Source organism: Pseudorasbora parva, chromosome 24, assembly GCF_024679245.1.
Source record: "Pseudorasbora parva isolate DD20220531a chromosome 24, ASM2467924v1, whole genome shotgun sequence".
Taxonomy (NCBI): Eukaryota; Metazoa; Chordata; class Actinopteri; order Cypriniformes; family Gobionidae; genus Pseudorasbora; species Pseudorasbora parva.
Genome location: NC_090195.1, coordinates 29040469 through 29058817, shown reverse-complemented (window position 1 = coordinate 29058817; position 18349 = coordinate 29040469). Strand labels below are relative to the sequence as shown.

General features: G+C 35.8%; 1 protein-coding gene across 1 annotated transcript in view; it reads right to left on the bottom strand.

Moving 5' to 3' along the window:
- The window catches only part of myo3a (myosin IIIA), a 117954-nt gene that overhangs the window by 32633 nt on the left and 66972 nt on the right, over positions 1 to 18349 (bottom strand). The window contains exons 18-22 of the mRNA XM_067435573.1: positions 15889 to 16099; positions 14806 to 14953; positions 4249 to 4402; positions 3549 to 3637; positions 3036 to 3165 (exon numbers count right to left, since the gene is read on the bottom strand). Coding sequence (XP_067291674.1) covers positions 3036 to 3165; positions 3549 to 3637; positions 4249 to 4402; positions 14806 to 14953; positions 15889 to 16099 — 732 coding nt within the window. The remainder of the gene's footprint in view (positions 1 to 3035; positions 3166 to 3548; positions 3638 to 4248; positions 4403 to 14805; positions 14954 to 15888; positions 16100 to 18349) is intronic.

The following is an 18349-nucleotide window of genomic DNA, read 5'->3' as shown; positions in this document are numbered from 1 at the left end:
GCTTGTTGTTGTGCTTGTGCAATTTTTGATTTTTAGATACTTAAATTTTTAGGTACAATACTTATATTTTTGTTCAATCTGTGAAATTGCACTACTTTTATATGTGGATTAATTTAAGATGCTGTAGCATCTGCTCACACTTGATAGTCTATTGGTTTATTGGAAATTCTGTTTTTTTTTTTTCCTGGATTCTGTGCTTTATGATTGGATGCAAATGTATAAATCAAAACAATATTTTAAAATCAAATCAAATGCAAATATAACCAAAATTATTTTGTCAAATAAGGTGCTACACAGGAAACAAATTGTAAACTGTTTAAATAAAAGTTCTGGGCAATCGATTCATTGTGATTAAAAGTTTGTGTTTAAATAATATGTGTGTGTGTACTGTGTGTAATTATTATGTTTATATAAATACAAGCTCTGTATATATATATATATATATATATATATATATATATATATATATATATATATATATATATATATATATATATATATATATATATATATATATATAAATATATATATATATATACACATATATATATATATTTATATTATATATACATATATATATATATATACATATATATATATATATATATATATATATATATATATATATATATATATATATATATATATATACATACATATATATATATATATATATATATATATATATATATATATATATATATATATATATATATATATATGTATATTATATATATATATGTGTGTGTGCGTGCGTGCATGTGTGCGTGCGTGCGTGCATGCATGCCTGTCTGTCTGTCTGTCTATATAAATAATTTATCTTATGTACAAATATAAATATTTTATATATAAATATAATATATTTTTCTTAAATATATACATGCTTGTGTTGTTATTATATATACATAATAATTACACACAGCACACATGCATAAACAAACTTTTATTTTGGATGTGATTAATCACAATTAATTGATTGCCCAGCACTAGTTAAACATTGGTTGTATATGATATTCTTTAAAATAATAGCAATAATAATAATAAAATAAAATTGTTTAATAAAATATCATATAATATAATATAATAAAATAAAATAATAGTAATTGCAACTACTTTTGAGAAGTACATTTTACAATAGATAATAATATATATTTCTGCTTTAATGATTGAATCAATCAATATCTTTTATTTTGGTGGGTTGTAGTGAAGACCTTTGAGTTTCAGTGTGCCTTTTCTGAAAGCTTTTATCAAATAAAACGGTGGAATACTAAAGATCTGAAGATGAAGTTCATGTGGATTGTCTCATATGCTGAGACAGCAGATGTCCAAAACACCATCCCCCAGTTTCACAGACAAGGCTTAAGCTAGTCTCAGAATAAAATGCATATTTGAGCTGATTTAACTTAAAGTAACTTGTACCGACATATCTTAAAACATGTCAGTGCCAAGATGCACACCAGTAATGTTTATAAGGCATGTTTATAAAACCTACTTAAATACCCAAATTGAACTAAAGCCTGACTTAATCTAAACCCTGTCTGTGAAACCAGGCCCATACATTTTGCACATGCTTGAGTAGGGACAGCGGATGAAACAGCACCACTCATTCTTACAAACACACACGGAACATTTGAGCTACATGTAAAAAAAAAAAATACTTTAAAAGTTTATTATCATTATCTTGGATTAATTTTACTAATAAATATCTATGAATAAAATATCCAACCCTAATATAGGATTTCATGTGATCAGGGTTATTGATTTAGGCCTTGTTTCTTGCTTTACAAATAAAGAGTAATCACACTTCAGGACTCAAAAGTCATGGAAAGTGCTCAGCATCAAAATGTCTCCATTTCCTTTGTTCTTTGACAGCACAATGGAAGAGCGAGTCCTTGAACGAGGTAATTACACAATGATAGGACTGATTGACAGATTATTAGAGGTCACTGTTTAGAAAATCTATCTCACACAGACAGGGCCAATTAAATGCACGCACGCCTGCAAGCACACACACACACACACATCTATTTTTCACATTTTATAGGGACTCACCATAGACATAATGACTTTTATACTGTCAAACTGTATATTCTATCACCCTATACTAACCCTACCCCTAAATCTACCCATCACAGAAAACTTTCTGCATTTTTACATTTTCAAAAAACATCACTTAGTATGATTTTTAAGACGTTTTCTTCATGGGGAACAACAAACATCCCCACAAAAACAAGGATTTTGGATATTGCCGTCTTTTTTGGGGATATTTTGTTCCTATAATGTAGGGCTTACCTGGACACACACACACACACACACACACACACACACACACACACACACACACACACACACACACACACACACACACACACACACACACACACACACACACACACACACACACACGTCTGGATCACTATCTTTGTGAGGACTCTGCATCGACATAATGGTTTTTATTCCGTACAAACCATATTTTCTATCCCCCTACACTGCCCCTGCCCTTAAACCTACCCATCACAGGAAACATTCTGCATTTTTACTTTCTCAAAAAAACTCATCCTGTATGATTTATAAGCTTTTTGAAAAGTGGGGACCGCTGGCTGGTTCCCACAATATACGTGATCTCAGGTTTTACTATCCTTATGGGGACATTTGGTCCCCGCAATGTAATATAAACAAGGGCACACACACACACACACACACACACATTTTTGTTTTTGTGGCATATAGGGACATTCCATAGGCTTAATAGTTTTTATACTGTACAAACCGTATTTTCTATCCCTGTACACTGCCCCTGCCCTTAAACCTACCCATCACAGGAAACATTCTGCATTTTTACTCTCTAAAAAAAACTCATCCTGTGTGATTTATAAGCATTTTGAAAAGTGAGGACATGGCCACACACACACACACACACACACAGCAACATAAAATAATAATATCTGTATTCAAAAGGACAGAAGCGGAGACATCTAAACAGCAGATGAACCAAAGGCTTTAAATGTTTCCACAGAGTAAAAGGCAAAGCAAACCTGTTTTAGTGAGCGGGTGAGTAACCAGTTTACGGATCAGTTCATTTTCGGACGACCTCAGCAGAAGAACGATATCAGCAGGCAGAGCATCTCTGTTCTTAGCCAGGAAGCCACTGGCATTATAGATCACCTACCCACACGAGAAACAAGATGTATTTACATCCTACAGGCTATTATCTTCACAGATGAACTTGGCTCAAAGAGATGAAAAGGAAAATTCTGTCATCATTCACGCACCCACACATACATAAAAAAAGATATTCTAAGAAACGTCACAATATATATATATATTTATCCATACAATAAAAGTCAAAGATTTTGTTACCAATTTTCTTTAAAAATGTTCTGTTTCACAGAAGAAAGAAAGTCATGTTTTGGAATGGAATGCGTAAATGATGATAGAATTGAAATTTTGGGGTCAACTATCCCTTTAATTCTCCTTCATATCTCTGTTTCTGTAGTATGTCTAAAAAAGCTTTAAATAAATATGGATAAAATAAGAAATATCCGTACCTTGCCTGCGTAGTGATGGATTCCAAAGCCCAGATCAACTCTCTTTGGTCTCCAGAAGTTTTTGGATTTTAAGTTGTCCTCAAATTTCTCTGATTAAACAAAAGAAGTGTTCATTACAATCCGTTCATTCACTCATCCATCCATTCACTAATTCATTTGTTCATTAGCTCATTCGTTTATTTATTAATTTCACTGTTCATCGATCCACTCGGGCATTCATTCATCTCCCTCACTCGTTCATTCATTTGTTCGTTCATTGACCCGAACCATACACTCATTCAATAATTCATTCATCCATTCATGATATCATGACATACAGTAATTATTCATCCATCAGTTTCATTCAGTATAAAGGAATAAAGCTAGGTCATGGAAAACCATCTAGGCATCTTGGCATATTTAATTATTCATCTGTCAGTCAAAGACTATTGAGAGTGCCCTCAAGAGAAAGCAGATGATGCCAGTAAATGCTAGACAGTCTCTTTCTTGTTCTTGTGGGTCTGACCAATACGTATCATTAGATGTGTGTGTGTGTGTGTGTGTGTGTGTGTGTGTGTGTGTGTGTGTGTGTGTGTGTGTGTGTGTGTGTGTGTGTGTGTGTGTGTGTGTGTGTGTGTGTGTGTGTGTGTGTGTGTGTGTGTGTGTGTAAGTGTGAGAGAGCATGAACAAGAGCGTAAGTGTTATAAGGAGGGGAACTTGCCGACTAGGGTCTGGTCAGTTGCCTGAGGAAAGCGACTCTCCTCGTCCAGTAGTGATAACATGCCCATGGGTTTCTGAAGAAACAGGTCCAGCAGCGGCCGGTTGTCCTCATATTCGATCACTCGAGCATCCACATCTTCGTTCAGATACTCATCCTGCAGAGAAACCACATGTTTTGATGTACTTAGTGAGGTTACTGGAATCAGATCTCTGAACCATCTACACAATTTTGCCTGAGACACTAGAGGAGGTATTAGATGCTGCTCTATTTGAATTTTCTATCCATCAAAAAAATAAAGTAACTTATTTATCACAGTTTTCATAAAAATGGTAGCCTAGAAATCTAGATGCACCCTAGCAGCAGCAAATCTAATCTGCCCACGAGTGTCGTCTAGTAACTCTCAATACCCTTCTGAGCTGTATTCCCCTAACTCTTGCCGGGCCAATCACATTGGCCCTCATTTATCAAAAGTGCGTACACCAAATTTCCAGCGTACACCTTGCGTACACCCAAACCCACGGTGACTTTGAGATTTATCAATATGGACGTTGGCGTACGGCACGCTCAAATCCTACGCCAGCTCAGGAGGTGGTGTACGCACGTTTGAGTTAGTGGGAAAATGCGCAGAAAAACAATTCCTAACACCACAAAACGCACTGACAAGATATGCTATATGACCCACTGTTAAAAACCACAACAACAACATTCAGTGTTTATTTTTGTGCAACATGAACGTCAATGTTTAATTTGTGTGACTTTACCAAAGCGTTTGATTTGTAGGCATATGTATTCCTCCAGTCGCGAGCCTGTGCGCTTTACCTGACGTTTCAGGCCCGCCTGGCCCGGCAGCTGCGCACGGACTGGGACTAAAATAATTCAGACTGACAAAATAATAAAAATGACCTTCTTCTTTTAAATAATAATAAAATCAATAAAAACGACATTCTTCTTCTAAATAACAAGCGTTATTAAGAATAATAATCAAAATAATAATAATAAGAATCTTACTAATCGTCATGTAATTATTAATGTGAATGAATCTTACTCCACATCACATCATCATCACTATTGTACACCCCAATACATGTGCCGTGATACGAAATTAAATGCTAATTGTTTCAAAACGTGCTGTAAAATAATGCATTGTGATGGTAATTTATCATCCAAACAGCTATTTAAACTGCTGGAGTGCGCTTCTCAACCCCCACACTAACAGTAGCTACTCGTAATTTGGGTCCATATTTTGTTTTTGTGAGCGCCTTTATTCCCACTCTTTAAACTCCCAAATAAAACAATTTCGGGTTTTTTCCACTTCCCTGGTGAGGGTCTCGATGGGCGCGTCTCAATCATCTCAATAGTTCAGTAGTCAGAGCACTGATCAGGGAGTCAGCCCGTTGACTTATGTCCTAATCAGTGCCCTGACTAAGTGGACTAAAGAGATGATTGAGCGCGCCCGATCTCCACGTCGGAGAAGTTTCGCTTCTTTGCCGTCTTCTGTTTGTCCATGGCGTAAAATGAGGGCGTGCGGGAGGAAGAGACTTGAATATATAGGGGCGTGTTATTCTAATGACGATCGTTTTCAGCCGCGGGATTTATCAAAGGCAAGTATTGCGTACACCTGGATTGCAGAGGTGCGCACAGTTTCATAAATCAGGCGGTGAGAGGAGTGTAAGCATAATCTTACGCCAACATATACACCCGTTTCTACGCAAGATTGATAAATGAGGGCCATTGTGTATAGAGTCGGTGGGCGGGGCCATAATGACGACGGCCGAGTTGCGTTTGCGTGCTTCTAGTAAACACAGAAACTGGCGGTCTTTCGAATCAGCTTTGACCGCGACTCTGGAAGACTTGGAGTTAAGCTTTTCTCTGAGGAAAAGAACAAAGAACGGCACTGAAGTCATTCTTAAAAAGGGAAGATGTGTTCGGAGTTTTGCTGACTGGATACGGTGAATGTTTAATCTATCAACAAGCTCTGCTTCACCTTCGTTGCTCTGGTTGGTTGTGTACCCTATCCTATCACGTGCAGAGGGAGTTTGAAAGACAACCGTTTATCCCGCCCCTCAGATTGAGCCCTGTCAATGGTGAGTTTGTCAGGCTATAAAAATGGAAAAGAAATGTTGAAACTGTTTTCAACATTGATAATTATAATAATACATGTTTATTGAGGAGCAAATCATGATTTCAGAAGGATCATGTGACACTGACAACTGGATTAATGATGTAAAAAGCCCTATTCGCAAGGGACTAGTGTTATCTAGGGACCTCTGGTGATTTGTAATAATTGCAGAGAATGTCTGTGATCTTAATTCCGTGCGAATCGTCCATGTCTGTAATTTGTAAAGTAAAAATTCCCCCGCAAATTACCTACCATATTTCATTGAACACAGATGTCCTGTGATAATAGTAGTCCCGTGCGAATTGACATCTGTGTGATTTGGCCAGGATTAGAACGAGTAGCAGTTTGGGAGAAAACTGATTGAATGGTGTGCTTAATATTAATATCAATACTATTCTTAAAGCTACACTGTGTGATATTTTCCCCCATCCAGCGCTAGGTATATGACAATCCAGTGAATATTAGTTTCTGTTCCTCTCAATTCCGATTTCGTTTTAACTCCTACAGTGGCCTATTTAGTCCAAGATTAACATGGCTTCCGGTTCGACCTCGTTCATGACTGCCATCGAGTGTTAAAACGTGAAAAGCGAAGCTTGAATGTACTAATGTACTTTCAAGATGGAGGGGCAACATGGCGACCTGCATTTGAACCCCTCACTCGTATGTATTTTCAATGGCATATTATAAGCTTACGAAAATACTTTACTACTTGAAAAAAGTAAATATACATTAATAAACACACATATTTTTGAAAGAACTAAGTGTTTTTAGCTAAGAATAAACTAAAAAAGTTACACAGTGTAGCTTTAATGAAAAACATAACAACAGAACAGTACAATGGTAGGGCCCTATAAAATCCGTTTATTTTTTCCCAAATTCCGTTTTTTCCGTTTTAATTTTTGCAAATTCCGTTTTTTCCGTTTTAATTTTTGCAGATTCCTTTTTTTCCATTAAAATGTTTGGCAATTCAGTTTTTTTTACCCTTTACTGTTATTTTGGTGAAAAAAGAGTGTGCTTTTAATGTTAATATAATAGAACATAAAACAAAAAATAGGAATGACCTTAAATTTATTGAGGTAACAAACATCACATTTACTTTTTAGGACAAATATGATGCAACATGCAACATAACACTGCACTTCAAATACTTCAAATATTAATGGTTATTAGCTTTAAACTTTCCGGCAAAATACATTATAATAGTTTATATAAGTTAAAATGAAAGTGCTCCATTAGCTTTTTCTTTCAAGTAATTTTTTTTAAAAAGAACTAAAAAAAATAAATAAATCATAAGAATCATCTTTTACATACAGTACTATTAAGTAAAACATTTAAAGCTGAAAATTAACATTAAAAAAATAACACATTTCACAATGAAATCATGTAGTGAATTGTTCTGTGTGTTTAACATTCACCATTATGATCTCCAGAGCTGTGAAAAATAAAAATACACGAAAACACACTGCCTGAAGTTTTTTCCCCCAACTTCAAAGGCCCCTTTAAATTATTAAAACTAGATGCTTAATTTTAACTTTAAGGTTACTTATCATGTAAACTACCCATATACAGCATGTTAAATGCATGTTTGGAACAGAGGGGAAAACGGTCGCATTTGCAGCAGATATGCTTTGCTGCCTAATGTGCCCATTATAAATCAAAGCACGAGATGACGGGGGTCAAGCAGAACACCGGAAAATCTGACAGAATGGACAATATTTGTCTGTGTGCAATACACGAGCCGCGGTTCAGGTGCGCGCGCGACCAATACTGCCTGAGCACAACGAGCGCGCGGCTCCCGCTCTCCATACGCAAAGCTTCTAGGCCGCATTCGCGTGCAGTGTGAAACCGTTGTTAGCGTTGAGTTTCTTAACATTTTCTCTGCCGAAAGCAGAGCCGTGGAGACCAACTTCGCCGTACTTCCATTGTTTTGAAGGGCGAGCTGAAATGACGGGAGGGGTTGTGTCGCGAAGATTTGCTTCCCCCGGTCTGCACTTTCCTCAGACATACGTTCTTAACCCACACGACACAGAATTTCATTACAAAAATATGTAAAATTCCGGGGAAATCTGCGTTAACACCAGATTCCGCGTTTGTATGCAGATTCCGCGTTAATATGCCAATTCCGCGATTCCGTCCGCGATTCCTTGATCGCGGAAATTATAGGGCCCTACAATGGCAAGCTCGCTAAAATGGGCGCTTTTACATTTAGCTTTGAAACTGAATCTTCTGCCGTATATTGTCAGCTTCTCACTCGTGTGTTCTCACAGCTCAGTTCAGTTTTTAATACATGGTCTGAATCTTTTCTGGTCTGAGCTCAGTTCAGTTTTTAACAGTTTTTAATTGTTTAACTGTTCTCTAACTGAATGAAATTATTTGTACTATAAAACAATATCGATAGGCCTACATATGACTGTTTATGATTTCATACAGCTATATCTATAACGGAAAAAACATTTACATGTCTTGACATCATATCCGGGAGAAAAGTCAGTAAATTCGAGTAAATTCACAGGCTTTGCTTATCCTGTGCGAATGCGCCACGCAAAAGTCAGATGTGGGGGAGATTTCTAAATCACAGAGGTACCTAGATTATACTAATCCTGTGCGAATAGTGCTAAAGTCAGCTTTGCATCACAGGAATAAATATTGAAATTGAAAACACTTATTCTGAACTGTAATCATATTTCACAATATTACAGTTTTTACTGTATTTTTGAACAAATAAATGCAGCCTTAGGGCCCCATTTTAAAGGAACATGCCAACTTTTTGGGACTTTAGCTTATTCACCGTATCCCCCAGAGTAAGGTCATGAATGGCGTAAGCATAAACTGGTCGGGACAGGTTTTTTGCTTTTTACCCTGTTTTCACGCTGCATGTAAACGCATTAACCTGCTTTCTGTCTGCTTATTGAAGTGCGCATGTGTGATAGGTGACAAAAACGAAAATGAAAAGTTGCAATTTTTTAGAACGATATGGCTAGGAACTTTTGCTGCCGTGCCATGGGTGCAGCGGCACAATGATATTACACAGCACCTGAAAATAGTCCCCAGCACGCTCTCTGTGCAATGAGGTTGGCATGTTGGTTATGTTGAGAAGTTAGCATATTTTCAGGCGCTGCGTAATGTCACAGGGATCGTTGCTCCCATGGTACAGTAGTAAAGTTCCTTGATTATTACGCAGGATTGAGAGTATAGTTCCTAGAAATATCGGTCTAGATAATTTGCAACTTTTCATTTTCAGTCGTTCTGAGTGCACAATGTAACTATACACATCACAGCATGTAAATAGGAAAATGATTTTGTCACTAATTGAGGAGTAGGCTAGATAAACTTAAAAATTTGCCGGAGTTTAAATAACACAAACAATACAGTTGGTCGATGTGCAGTCGTTTTCAAAATTTTCAAAATAGCAACATGCCAACAATGTGACTGAACACATTTTCCGACCAGCATGCCAATGGGCGAACAGATGGGTGCGAGTGCACTTGCTATTTAAACAGCGAGGCACTGGACATGAAAATGATAACTGCTTCGGGCTAAAACTAGCAAAAAACACTTGTGTCACACCTGCCGGTATTATGGGGCCCTTAGTGATTCTTGTGAGTCTTCTTTCAAAACCTTACCAACAACAAATTATGAATGGTAGTTTAGCTGTAAAACTATCTGTATGTACTTCTTTAGGACAGAAACCAATCTGACCACAAAATCCACACAAGAACATTTCCGGTTCAGACCAACACTGCAGTTTCTATCATTTATCGCCCCCAAAACAGCACGATGAAACTAATTTAAGTATGATTAGTCACTTTGCATGTAAATCAGATGGTCATTTCCTGCATAACTGAGCTGTTCTCGGCAAGAATAAGCTGCAAGTGTGGACAAGAATTCATGCTGATGGTCAAAAATCTGTTCATGCAAGACTAATTCTACATGTAATGTCATAAGAAAGCTCTTTATTATCAGACAATGCATTCATATTTTGAAATGTCTTGTTTGATTACACTATGTCTCTGAGTGCAATGCTTTCTGTGACCTTTACGCTCGACACTGCTGTTGTTTTGCACCTGAATTTATCCTTGGGGAATGTATTTCTGTTCATCTATCCACAAATATTTGAGAGCCTCCAACAACGCTGCTGAACTCTGCCGGCTAACGCCTGGAGCGCCATAATTTTATGTCAGGCAATTCCTGCTGCTACACAATGACTTCCTGTGAGCAAAACACTCAACCCGAAGAGCAAATGACTTGTCTGTCTTGTCTCTAGACTGCCATGTTGATAAATTACAATACACACAGACCAAAATTATTCACTGGTGAAACGCATCAACACACATACAGAAGCTTGTCCAAGAAATGTAATCTCCGGTGTAGATTAGAGCTTTTAGCCGTGGGTAAAGTCATCCAGCGAATGGGGAAAAACGTCATTTGTTGGGACAGTGAGACTGCTGCTGACATACAAGCCTCAGGGATGCAAAAACAACCACAATTCAAAGCAACACGGGCAAAAATATCAGAAAACACGCTCTTCAGTGTTTACTTGAGGCTACATACTCCTGAGTTCTCGGAGTAAAATTAAAAATATGGAGAACACACATCAACATATAGGTTATGTCTCACAAAGAACGTAAAAAAGTAATTGTATTTTAAGCATATTTTTGGACAATTTGCATCCTAATGAAAATTTAGCACGCTTTCCCCAAATTCTCAGTGTAAAATAATACAATAATAATTCTCATTAATATGTATTATTATTTAAAATATTAAGTATTATAGAAGCTATTAGTGTCACTGGGGTTGAAAAACAGAAATAAATCAAAATAAAAAGCCGTGCCTCAAGGCTACATATACTGTCAGTCCAAATCTGATTATTTGTGTATCGGATTAGAATCGGATCTAAAAATGATTGACTGTCTACTTTGTGTATCACACCTGTTCAGATCCGATTTAGTGTTTAGGAATATTTGTATTGGTTTCTATGACAACTGCATTGTGTTAGCCTGACAAGCCAGACCCACATGTTTGGTCTGGAAACTCACCATAGACAGGGCTCAATCCGAGGGGCGGGATAAACGGTTGTCTTTCAAACTCCCTCTGCACGCGATAGGATAGCGCTACAACCAACCAGAGCAACGAAGGTGAAACAGAGCTAGTTGATAGATTAAACATTCACCGTATCCGGTCGGCAAAACTTCGAACACATCTTCCCTTTTTAAGAATGACTTCAGTGCCGTTCTTTGTTCTTTTCTCAGAGAAAAGCTTAGCTCCAAGTCTTCCAGAGTCGCGGTCAAAGCTGATTCGAAAGACCGCCGCCGTTCGCCAGTTTCTGTGTTTACTAGAAACACGCAAACGCAACTCTGCCGTCGTCATTATGGCCCCGCCCACCGACTCTATACACGATGTGATTGGCCCGGCAAGAGTTAGGCAAATACAGCTCAGAAGGGTATTGAGAGTTGCTAGATGACACTCACGGGCAGATTAAATTTGCTGCCGCTAGGGTGCGTCTAGATTTCTAGGCTAGCATTGTGTTGGTAGGTGCAAAAAACAACAACAGCAAGTGAAACATGAAGAAGTTTGCAATGTTGTCTTATTTACAACATGACGATGTGTAGCCGCCGCATCTTCTGAGGCAGTGGCAGAACCGCAGGAGGCTGGTATGAGCTGCTTTATTCCGTGATCTCTGCGGTTTCAATACACTGTGAATATGAAACATGCTGAAAGTCGCTTCAGAAACAAGGTTGTTTTGCTAAAAAATGCCGGATGAGCAGAAAATGATCATATAATGGAGACATGTATTATACACGTCTCCATTATATTGTGATTTTCTGCACATCCGGCATATTTTAGCAAAACAACCTTGTTTCTGAAGCGACTTTCAGCATGTTTCATATAACAATGTCTGGCATTTACATTTTAGAGGAGCGCAGGGCACAACCTAATGCGGGAATAGTTGTAACATGCATGGTTTAACCCTTTCCACACATACCAGGATGACGAAACGTTGTGTAGCGCCACAATTAAAAAAATCTTTGGAAGATATCACTGAACATTTATTTTACCATGGCAAAAGTAGATTTCTTACTTAAGTTTATTTTTCATCTTTGTTTTTTGTGTTTATTTAAAATAAGACAAATCTGATATTATTTGAATCTTAAATCTGTTATGTAACAGTTGAGATCGTTCTTTAATCTTGATCTAACCAGCAGAAGACGTGAGCCGCGGTTTAAATCCCAGTCATGCAGATGGGGTGTAACACTGCGTTACAACGAGCTCTTATTAGAACTTCGCTATTATATACTATACTTTTATGAATTCTTTTTAGAAACCATAAGAAAAGGCTAAATAAGGACTGAGAGTCATTGCTCAGAAATGATTCATTATTATTCTGTTTTTAACTATGCTGTATAGCTGTATGAGTGATGTGTTTGTGGTTAAAATAAAACGTGTGTATTTATAATGATAAAAAAATCCCATTATTTTATTTAAAAAAAGTTAATAATTATATTTTATTGCAAAATAATTTTAGTTTGTTTTAGATTTTTTTATTATATCAGATAACATTTGCTTGACATTTACTCATGTTACAATGTACCCCACATACAGTATGGGGCATGTTGTCACATTTTACTCCCATTATTTCGGGGTAAATAAAGAAAAAAGTATCCACTGTATTAATGGAAAAAACAACAACACATAATTGTACTAGACATGTGTGCAATTAATGTGGGGAAAAATAAATACTCTAAACCCCAAGTGGATTTATACAAACTGAAACATTCAAAAAGAGTTTGGTTGTGCCCCGCTCTCCCCTACATAGCGTGAGAAAGTCACGTAAACAATGCAAAATCCAATCAGAGCAAATCAGACCTAAACGGATTTCCAGAAATTTATTTATTTATGCGCTATTTATATAGGATTTCAAACCAAATATGAATATCGTAAAAATTCCCATTTCATGTTTTTTTTTTTTTTCTTTCACACTTGCTAAATCTGATCGGATTTCAATTGGATATGCACAAAAATCGTATTTGATGTGACAGCCTGAATTAATTCAGATCAACAAGTATATTGTTTTACTGCTTTTAATTAAACCAGATGTAAGTTTTAAAAGTACACTGTGTAAGTTTTAGCTGCATCTAGTGGTGAGATGGAAAATTGCAACCACCCGCCGCTCACCCCTCCCTTTCGAAGCACATAGAGAAGCTACGGTGGCTGACACAGAACAAAGATGTGGTCGGAGAGAGCAGGGAGTGACTAGCGGTCTGCAGAGCCTTTTGTCCATTTAGGGCTACTGTAGAAATATGACGGCGCAAAATGGTGATCTCACTGTAAGGGGATCTGCGGTGTATGTAGATAAAAATGGCTCATCCTAAGGTAATAAAAACATAACGGTACATTATGTAAGGTCTTTATACTCCACTGAAAACATAGTTATGCATATTATATTCCTCATAAATACTACACACTGCACCTTTAAACTAATTTAATTGAACTAGTTTAAGAAATGATTTTACTGTGTACATTAAAGATCATCTAAAAGTACATTTCCCCCCAAAATCTCATTTGTATAATATAAAATAAAAATTCCAATTACTGAAATGTGTTTACTATAAAAAAAAAATTAAAAAAAATTATATATATATATATATATATATATATATATATATATATATATATATATATATATATATATATATATATATATATATATATATATATATATATATATATATATATATATATATATATATATATATATTTGTGGTATGTTTTACTGCCTTTTAATTTATATTGATTTAAATAAAAATAATAATAATTGTATTATAATATGTAAGATGTGTATATATATATATATATATATATATATATATATATATATATATATATATATATATATATATATATATATATATATAAAATATAATAGTATGTTTTTACTGTATATTGACTTCATTTCTGGGAATTCCTTATGTTTGTTTTGTGAGATTTACCTATTAGTACCAATGAATCATGCATAAACCACAGATATGTGGACTTCACACTCACATTTTAAGCAGCATTTGCTGTCTGCTTATAGAAACACCAGCAAAGTCAGCGGCTCCTGATGGAATGCTTGTTTCAGATGATTTATGAAGGCACTAATGTGGGTTAGTCTCAAACGTTTAGAGGCACCAAATCACTTTCCCCCCAAGGCTACAGTCAGTCCAGTCAGTCTGGGGAATTGCCACGCTTGTCTGCGTTAAAAGAAAACCGAATATTCTGCTCCCCTTCCCTCCCTCTTTTACAGCACCGTGAAACGATAAATGATGAGGTGTTACCACCATTTAGATGGAAATAAGTTTATGCTGAGGAAGAGAAATAAAACTGCTCCCAAAAGGCATAGAAAAGCTTTCAAACTATTCAGGATTGGATGATATGACTTTATCAGAGTCCAGATGTACCTGCTCCCAGGCGAAGATGTGCTGGTTGAAGTAGAACTGGATCTGCTCGTTGGCGATGTTGATGCACAGCTGCTCAAAAGAGTTCCTTTTAAAGTTTTCAAAGCCGAAGATGTCCAGGATGCCAATGTTCAGACCTTTGTCTTCCTCCCTGAAGAGAAGTTCAATGATAGAATTAGAAATTTTTTATGGAAATTATATCAGTGTTGGTATTTAGGACTCCCCTGTTTACTCTGTCTTTGTCTGGTCTCACGTTAACATAATGTGTTAGATGTTCGCTGTAAAGTCAGTTTTTTGAATAAAGCTCATTTGTGTTTGGAAGTCTTGAACTCTTCTTCAGTGCTGCATCTACACCGTAACATAGCCTGCCTTGTTGGCAGAGGCAATTTACACTAACTCCACCAACCAATTTGAGCCAGACAAAATTACAAAAACCTATCTGATAACAAGAGCAGTGGCATGGACAGAACCCGATTTCACCAAGTGCAACATGTTTGTAAAATCCTGGAACAACATTCCAATCAACCAATCAGATTTGAGGGACAAGTTTAGAGTTTATGTTCATGTTTAGGCACACAACCAGGGTTAGGTGTTTCTACGTGAGTGCTATTTTTATACGTATATAATTACCGATGTGATGAGAAAAGGAAGAAGAGCAAGTTCTGCGAAATGCGGATTTGAACCCGGGTCAATCGCGTCAACCTATATCCTTAAGCCTTAAGCGTTACTGACTGTGCCACTGAAGACGCTGAAATATTAGTGCTTTTTTCCCTCTTGTTTGGCTGATCCAGGCATTGTTAGGCACTTGTCTGCTATTTTCAAGTAGTGTAAACAACGATAGCTGCTATTTACACTAAGCGCAAATGTTGATGCTAAGAAAATACTGCTATCTTCATTTAAGAGTAAATTGCATCTATTGCTTTCTGCACTTACTGAAAATAGCCTCTATCATTTCTTTCTAGTATTTGGTCAATTATGAGACATTGTATCTGGTCTAGGATGAATAATTTGATGCTAAATGTTCATGCTGAGATATCAGACTTTTGATTGGAAACGTTAAAATCTTGGCAAATCTCTTTCTCTCACTCTGACTGGTTGTCCGGTTTCAGGAGCGAGTTGATGCGGTTGACAATCCAGCCGAACAGGCGTCCATATAGGGCTTTGCCCATGGCGTCCCGCACCTCAGTGGCCTTCTCCACTGTGTTTGACCTGACGATGGTTTCGCCCCGTGTGACCACGCAGTGAGAGGTCAGCGCTTCCTGTAGTTCATCCGCACGGATACACAGCAGCGATGCAGCTGCACACACAAACACAACAACGTGCTTAAATTTGTATTTAGGAGCATGCATGGCACTTTTACTGAGTGTAAAAAGTATGAACAGCACTGGTGATTTTAACGTATTCTTTAAAATATATAAAAAATATACTTTCAGTACATATGAAAAGCCAGTTTACCACTTTAGGGACCATTTAATGAAATTGCAGCAAAGCTATACCACAAGCCAAGGCTTATAGTTAAACTTGTTTTACTTGAAAGACACTAATACAATTTTAACTTTTATTTCAGCTAGTCGCCAACATGTCGCATTTTCATTGAGTTTAACTTGATGCACAAAAATGACAAAAAATAAATAAAATAAAAATACAGACATATTTAAAATATAATAATAAAAATGACAAAAACACAACAAAATGACTACATTTTACTAAATTACTCAAATTACTACATTATTAAAACTTTCAAATGAAAATAAACAAAATATAAAACTATAAAACAAATTCAAAATATTAATAAAAACTATAATAGCGTCTCAATAAACTCATTTATTTTACATTCTGTTAGCTTTAGCATCTGGCCAAATTCATTACCTTAAAATTAATTAGAAAAACCCCTTTGCAAGGCTAATATAAGAAATTAATGTACTATGATTCAGGAAGTGCAATTCTAGTTTACTATAGCATTTATTAATATTTTGAATTAGCTTTGCATTTTTATTTTTTGTCTTTTAGTTTAGTTTAATTTTTCATAATTTTTGTTATCTTTTATCCTTTTTATTATTATTTTTTTTATACTTTTGTATAGCTTGATTTTATTATTGTTTTTATCAGGTTTAGTTTTAGTAATTTTATTACTTCAAAATCAACGTATTTCAGTTAGTTACCTAATATTTATATTATATGTATTATTTTATTTCAGCTGTATTTCAATTACCAAAAAAGTTTTTAAATAGTTTTAGGGTGCTTTCACACCTACCTTGTTTGGTCCGGATTTTCGGACTTTTCAGTTTGGTACGAACCAAAATTACAGATTTAAAATCCTCCCTCGGACCATGGTCCGGACCAAACAGACGAAATTTGGTCCGACGAAAAGAGGTAGTCTCAGTCCGGACCAAACTGAACAAAGGTTCGGTTCGTTTCTTGTGTGAAAGCATTCTCTGTATAGTTCGGACTTTCAGACCATTTACAGAAAGTTCTGGTGGTAGGATTAGTGAAAAAAAAAAAATATATATATATATATGTGTGTGTGTGTGTGTGTGTGTGTGTGTGTGTGTGTGTGTGTGTGTGTGTGAGCCTGTTTATGCACTCTAAAAAATAAAACATTGGGTCAACAAAAAAAAATATGTTAACGTTTTCCACTAGAATTTTAATGTTAAGACTACTGGCAGAATTACATTAATTCTAAACGATATTTTGAGTATGGTGAATTACCTTTTATGCAACAATAAAACACATTTTTAAGTAACATGAACTTAATAATTTTCTACATGAATGCAAGTAATTAAGTTGATCCAACATAATGTTTTAAGTTAGGTGAAGAAGTTTAGGCCACAATAAAAATGCATTTTTAAGTAACATGAACTTAATAATTTTCTACATGAATGCAAGTAATTAAGTTGATCCAACATAATGTTTTAAGTTAGGTGAAAAAGTTTTTTGGCCACAATAAAACACATTTCTAAGTAACATGAGCTTAATAATTAAGTTGAGCCCTGTCCTATAGAAAATAATTTTTCCTGTGTTTTCCAGGAGGCAATTTTTTAAATATAAACAGACACCATTAATGGTATTTTTTTTTTCCTAATGATATTCAGGCTTACCATGTTTTTGCTCTTCTGTCATGACCGTGAGAAAAAATCTTTAGCCAAACTCAGCCTCCCGTTTGTTCCGACGAAGAAAAATATAACGTATATGTAATAAATAAAAAATATATATCGAACGTTTTATCGAACGCATTTTTATTAATAGCCTATTGATTACATGTCTATCTCGAGACATGTCGTTTTATCGCCCAGCCCCACTGTAACCCATGTGTTTAACTAATTATCACATTCACGGTCTTAACGTGAATATTAAACCTTATGAAATATGGTTCTCCAAAATAAATTCTTAACAGACGAGAGCAGGCTGTAAAACACACTCTTTTTTGTGGTAAAATACGAGCAGAAGGTTAAAAAAAAAAAACGAAATTTGGAGAAATAAATAAAACGAAATTTAGGAAAAAATAAAACGTAATTCATAGGGCCCTACATAATTCCGACTGGTTTTG